Source organism: Monodon monoceros, unplaced genomic scaffold (assembly GCF_005190385.1).
Source record: "Monodon monoceros isolate NGI ecotype Baffin Bay Population unplaced genomic scaffold, NGI_Narwhal_1 Super_Scaffold_18, whole genome shotgun sequence".
Taxonomy (NCBI): Eukaryota; Metazoa; Chordata; class Mammalia; order Artiodactyla; family Monodontidae; genus Monodon; species Monodon monoceros.
This window is the reverse complement of record NW_021703774.1, coordinates 72,073,036-72,080,019: the sequence shown is the minus strand read 5'-3', so window position 1 is coordinate 72,080,019 and position 6,984 is coordinate 72,073,036. Positions and strand designations below refer to the sequence as shown.

The window sequence follows — 6,984 nt, the reverse complement described above, 5'->3', positions numbered from 1 at the left end:
CTGAAAACAGCACTCGATGAAAAGCAGAATTAGTCAACAGAAAACGCATAATCTTCCATCAGGATAACACAAGACCACATGTTTCTTTGATGACCAGGCAAAAACTGTTACTGCTTGGCTGGGAATTTCTGATTCATCTGCCGTATTCACCAGACATTGCACCTTCAGATTTCCATTTATTTTGGTCTTTACAAAATGCTCTTAATGGAAAAAATTTCAATTACCTGGCAGACTGTTCCTGGCACCTGGAACAGTTCTTTGCTCAAAAAGATGGGAAGATGGAATTACAAAGTTGCCTGAAAAATGGCAGAAGGTAGTGGAACAAAAGGGTGAATACATTGTTCAATAAAGTTCTTGGTGAAAATGAAAAATGTCTTTTTTTTACTTTAAAACTGAAGGAACTTTTTGGCCAACTCAGTAGATGGCCATCTTCTTCCTATGTCTTCACATCATTTTCCCTCTGTCCTTGTCTATGTCCATATTTCCTCTTCTTATAAGGACACTATTCATATTGGATTAGAGCCCACCTAATGACCTCATTTTAATTTGATTACCTATGTAAGTACTCTACCTCCAAATGTGGTCACATTCTAAGGCACTGAGGCTTAGGACTTCATCAAATGAACCTTTGTGGGGACATAATTCATAACACATGGAGACCAGCTTTTCCATAACAGAGCATAATAAATCCTCAACCCCAGTTTCCAGCAGCAGCCAAGGTGATGTTAATAGAGCTCCCAGTTTATAGTTAAGCAGACAGTTGCCCAACAGCCTCAAGGTTCTGCCCATGCATATACATTATCCTTGTGGAGCAGGAATGTTGGCCTGCAAGCATGTTCTCCTGCCAGCATGCTAACAGTAGAGCCCTAGGCCATTGGCTGGCTGATTTTTAAGTACATGCTATTATAACTGTGACAAAACAATACTTTCTTCTTTGGAAATTGGCTCTTTCCTCATCTTGTGAAGTGCTACAAGAAGTATGAAGGGCTTTGATTGTTTTTATCTTGATTATTATTGTTGAACTGTAGCTTAGGTGATGATGAGTGTGTATTGCAGGAGCATCCTGGGGCTGGAGGCTCTGGTATGAGTGCCCATTGAGAGGATCCTGGGGAAAGCCAATGAGGCTCTTTCCAGGGTTTCTGTAAAGGTTCTTAGTAAGTATAAGCACATACTTACCTTAATAGGGAAGTACTTTTGCAGATAGAAATCATTTGAAAGAGACAAAGCTCCAAGTCAGTATCAGGGGATTCCCAGGTTTTATCTTTGGTGGGCATCTGCTATTTGTGTTAAAGTGAGAGGGAGGCTTGTGCTCCTTGCAGAAAATGCCACCTTACTCTATCAGAACGATACTCAGGAGCTATAGGCTTAGCTTTCTTGTCTCCACCATTGACCAAAATGTTTAGTGTCTGTAACTTAAGAAATCTTCTCAACCATGACTCTCACAATTAGAAATGATACTATCCTGCATCAGGGCCTTCTTGGATTTATTCCTAGTTACCACGCTGTGAATACCGTGGTATAGAATATAGATTCCAGCAGGTGGCACAGGGGTGTTTGGATCTTTAGAGGATAATCTGATACTTTTGGCCTGATTATTATTAAGCACCTTCTGACTAAGTCACCTCATGGATTGTGTTGCTTAAATCAAGAGGTCATTTAATTTCTGTAATGCTGAGCTGAAGTTTCAGGCCATTTTCTACTTTTGGCTCATCAGACTTCAGAGACCAAGAAGTTGCTGTACTCTTAGAAGAAAATATTAACAAACACTGGAAGCACCATTATTTGTCATGAGCAGTGAGTCACCGCAAGAAAGGGCAAAGAAAGCTGTAGGGTCAAGAATAAAAACACTTGGAAAAAGAATCCTAGCTTGGGGATGGAAATAATATAGCATTCACCCTAACAGAGAAAAATGGTTTGGGAAAATAGAGAGGTTTTTGGTTTTTTTTTCCTTTTTTATACTTAGACATAGATAATAGTAACCAAACACCCTTAAGTGATTGGAAACTTATGTCAGTTCCCAACCATTAAATCTTGAGTTATGGTTTGATGCATAGTTAAAACAGACAAAAAATAATTGTTTGCCAAAACATTTATTATTAATTTTTTACACAGTCCAGTTATTTTAACAAGTATGTCTCCAAAGTAGTATCAATAGGCCTCAAAGGATTGTGGGCTGATGGGTCTTGTCAAAGGGCCTCCAGGGACATGCCCCTCTGTCCACAAACATTCCCCCTTCCCTTCCCCAAAATGCTCTGTGATCTCTGGTTGGCTCTAGAGCAAGGTAGATGTTTACAGGATCCTGAGCAGGTCCCCTCTCAGCTAAAATTAACAAAGGTAGTAATATTCTCAAGCTCGTCGAAGACTGGGGGAAAGGAACTGAGCACTACAGACTACAAGCAGACATGGTTTTAAGGTTTGAGCTTTGGAGTTGTTTGAGAAACACCTTGCTTTTGCTTCATGAGATTTTAAATACTTATAGAGTTAAGTGTAAAAATCTAATTCAAATTCTAAGTCTTCAAGCTAAACCTTATTCTTAACAGATATTTCTTCCAGTTACGGGCTGATTTCACAGGGAGTTTTTCTGGAGAAGCCATTCCCCCTGCACTATTCAAGCATTGTTGTAAAAATTCAGTCCCCTGGCAGAATCTGTGCTAATTATGCTACAAAAAGTGACAAGCTATTTGGAGGTAAATATTAGTGTAATTTAGGCCCAAGAACAAATACCAACTTGAACATCAAAAATATCTGAACTCTCTACAAGACGGATCAACAAATTAAAAAACAGACCCATTCTTTTGAATCTCAAATCGACATAATATTCTTGTTACTTTTGAAAGCAATAAATGAACGTGTTCCCCAAACAAAATTCCTTAAAGAAATGAAATGGCTTATATGTTTTTAAAAAATGCACACCACATCTGCACCAAAGAGCAAAGACATCCTGCAGTAAAGAACTACTTAAGGAAGAATAAAAGGCAGGAGTACAAAGTACATGAAAGAGTGTAGCTTAAGATTTTGTAAAAAAGAGATATTCTAACACCAGAGGGTTTTCCCCCAACCGGAAACATTAGAGTCATTTGGTACTCAGTGTTTCTCGTTTTCCTTTGCTCGAAGCTTTGGCAGGTGTCGGGATTTGGCAGCATCTCTTAAAGGCGGTATTGACATCGCTGCTCTTGGATGTACTCATAACAGAGGGCTGGAGCGCACCGGGGCACTGGCAAACTGATGGTTGCCGGGCTCCAGAACCTGCCGACGGCCCTCGTCCTCCTCCCAGACTTGGCTGTGGCTCTTCTCCTCCTGCTGCTGGCGGCGGAGCTGTTCTTCTTTCCGGAGTTTTCTCTCCCGCTTCTGCCGGCGCCTCAGCTCTTCCTGCCCCTCGCGCTGCCGCTGCTCTTCTTGCTCGAGGAACTTACTGTCCTACTCCTGGACGCGTCGCTTTTCTAACTCTGGCTCCTGCCGGAGCCTCTGCTCTCCCTCTAGGAACTTCCTGTCTCTCTGCCTCGGACGTCTCTGTTCTTCCTCTGGCTCTGTGCGCTTAAGTTGTTCCTCCTGGGAGAAGGCATCCTCTAGCTCCTGGCGGCGCAGCTGTTCTTCCCTTTCCCGGCGGAGCTGTTCCCCCTCGCGGAATTTTCTATCTCGCTCCCGGCGAAGCTTTTGCTCACGTTCCGGCCGGCGCAGTTTCTGTTCCTCTTTGGAAACTCTCTGTCTTCTTCCTGAAGGCGTATTTTCTCCTCTCTTTCCACTCTCAGCAGCTGCTCTTCCTCTCGGAAATTTCTGTCTCGCCTTTTGGCTTCCTTTTGCTCCTCCCTCTCCAGCAGTTCTTCAGCTGGGAATTGCCTTTCGCGCTGTTGCCAGCTCCTCCTCTCTTGCTCTCGTTCTCTTTCCTCTTCTTGTTCATCCTGCAGGGGCCACCGATCCTGATGGGATTGTCTCTCCCGCACCTGGGAATCATCCAGTTGCTGGACCTTTTCTTTATTCTCTCTGCGTTTGGAGTAAACCCTGTTCTTACGAACTTCATTTTCTTTTCTTTTTTTTTGCGGTACGCGGGTGGCCTCTCCCGTTGCGGAGCACAGGCTCCGGACGCGCAGGCTCAGCGGCCATGGCTCACGGGCCCAGCCACTCCGCGGCATGTGGGATCCTTCCGGACCGGGGCACGAACCCGTGTCCCCTGCATCGGCAGGCGGACTCTCAACCACTGCGCCACCAGGGAAGCCCTCTGGGGGAGTTTTTTGAAGAAAAGTTTTTATTAAAATATAGTTGATTTACACCGTTGTGTTAGTTTCAGGGGTACAGCAAAGTGATTCAGACATATATATATATATATATATATATATTCTGTTTTAGATTCTTTTCCATTATAGGTTATTACAAGATATTGAGTATAATTGCCTATGCTATACAGTAGGTTCTTGCTGTTTATCTATTTTATATATAGTAGTGTGTATATTTTAATCCCAAACTCCTAAATTAACCTTCCCCCCCTTCCCTTTTGGTTAACCAAGTTTGTTTTCTATGTCTGTGAGTCTATTTCAGTTTTGTAAATAGGTTCATTTGTATCATTTTAAAAATTCCCCATATAAGTAATATCATATATTTGTTTTTCTCTGTCTGACTTACTTCACTTAGTGTGATAATCTCTAGGTCCATCCATGTTGCTGCAAATAGCATTATTTCATTCTTTTTTTTAAGGCTGAGCAATATTGCATTGTGTATATATACCACATCTTCTTTATCCATTCCTCTGTTGATGGGCACTTAGGTTGCTTTCACATCTTGGCCATTGTAAATAGCGCTGCTATGAACATTAGGGTGCATGTGTCTTTTTTTTTTACATGTGTCTTTTTGATTTATGGTTTTCTCCAGATATATGCCCAGGAGTGGGATCGCTGGATCATATGGTAACTCTATTTTTAGTTTTTTAAGGAACCTCCATACTGTTCTCCATAGTGGCTGCACTAATTTACATTCCCACCAACAGTGTAGGAGGGTTCCTTTTTCTCAGGGGAACTTTTAAGAATCCACATAGCTCGGGTCACAACACAGACCTATAAAATTAGAATTTCTGGGAATAGAATCCAGGCACCAGGGATTTTTTAGAACTCTCTTGATGATAAAGTGGCAGCCAAGGTAGAGAAGCACTTGGCATAAGGAAGGAAGAGTGGGAAAAGCCTCATAAAATGTGACAAAAAGGGAGGAGAAGCTCACAAGGGAGCCTAAGAAGAAGTTTCCTGAGAAGAAGGAGAAACTGGAGAGAAGGGGATATGGATGCTTAGGGTGTGAGAGGTAAAGAAGAAAGGAGTGAGCACCCCTCTTCTACATAATCTTCAGTCACTTCTTAAAATGGCCCTTTCCTATAGGTACCTAATCTGTTTCCTATTCCCTGCATTTAACTGGGTAGATGTTCATCTGTGTCTCTAATCAAACTACTCCTAATGCCCAGGTTTCCTGCCCTTTTCCAGATGTCAGTCCACACCCATTCCATGTATAAGACTTGGTTCAAAGCTCTTCCTCCAAAGATCTGGTTAATTTTATGAGATTCTGATTGCTCTTATTTAGATAGTCCCTTATGCATTTAGTTGTTTATCAAAGATGGCCAGCTGTGGGGCAGTGCAGAGTCCTGGACATAGACACTGTGGATCCGGATTCAAGTCCTGCCTCTGCTGCAAGTTAATTGTCTGGAACTTTCCAGTGATGTGATTAAAGCTCATTAGTTTTTTTTACTGTAAGGTATTCAAATTTATAACGACTTTGAAGGGTTGATAGAAGTTTTATGGGTGAGAATGTAAGAAAGCTATACATGTGTTATAGTATAGGGTAGTATTATTAAATTTTACACTTGTTAGAAGCTTGCTTTGCAATCATCCCGAAGTCTCTCTCTCTGCGTATTTGTTTGATTTTCTAACTGTATTATAAACTCCTTAAAGTTTTGACTTTAAAAATGGCTGTTTTGTTTCTTTTCTGCCTCCCTAAAAGGGACTTAGTGTGCTGTTGAGATTCTTAGGCAGCCGTATGTTTGCAGGCTCATGCTGGTTAACCAAGTGCAGCATCCCTGATGATGTTGCTCCCGGGTGCAGGAAACTTTGTGCAGGGACCAAGAGTCAGATGACCGCCTGCACAGACATGGATATCATTTGGGTCACTATCATCTAGTCCAGATCTGTAGGCTCCAAACACACAAGGGAAAAAGTCTAGGTATGTACAGGAAATGGGAAAGGATTGAGGCAAAACCATGTGATGGCTCTCTCCAGCTTGTTCTGAGGAAAATTCAAAATCCTTAAGCCTACCAGACATGATTAGTGGGTCTACAGAATGACCTCTCTGACCTCGCCTCCTGTGACTCACCCCTTGCTCATTTTGTATCCACTTGTCACTTTACTATTCCCTGAACATACCCAGCAGCATGCTGCCTCAGAGCTTTTGCAGCTGCTGTTCCCTCTGCCTGGAATGCTCTTCTCCAGGCATTTGTTTCTTTCCTTTACCTTCTCCAGGTCTTTGCTCCAATGTTACTTTCTCAGCAGACCTACCCTGACCACCCTATTTAAAATTGTGACCCTCAACCTTCCTTATCTTCCTGCATTCCCTTTTTTCCACTGTAGAAATTGTCATTATCTGATGTAAGATGTATTTTACTAATTTGTTTCCTATTGTCTCTCCATTAGGATGTAAATTCTACAAGAACCATATTTTCTATGTTTTTTTTTTAAACTGCTGCATCCCTGGTGCCTGGATGATTCTTGGAACATAGTAAGTACTCAATATTTGTTGATGAATGATAAATTAGTAAATGAATGAATGAATAAAGTTTACTTATCAATGGCCAAGATTTTTTGAACTGGTAGAGACCCATTAGGTCAAGGAATCTGACTCTATTCCTTACTTTGGTTTCCTCTTGGTTTCTTTACAAGGCTTTATTTAATCAAATTACGGTGAAAACTCATATTAATTCCTGTGGAACAATGGCTCTTTAGCCTTCTGGATTTTGTT

The 6,984-nt window shown here is 41.7% G+C and overlaps 1 protein-coding gene across 1 annotated transcript; it reads right to left on the bottom strand.

The window, feature by feature from the left end:
- Nucleotides 1-3,146: 3,146 nt before the first annotated feature.
- LOC114897887 (trichohyalin-like) lies at nucleotides 3,147-6,353 on the bottom strand. The gene is given in 4 exon segments (XM_029226946.1): nucleotides 3,147-3,188; nucleotides 3,190-3,708; nucleotides 3,711-3,981; nucleotides 6,343-6,353. Coding segments are annotated over 4 exon segments (843 nt in total).
- Between the last annotated feature and the right edge of the window lie 631 nt (nucleotides 6,354-6,984).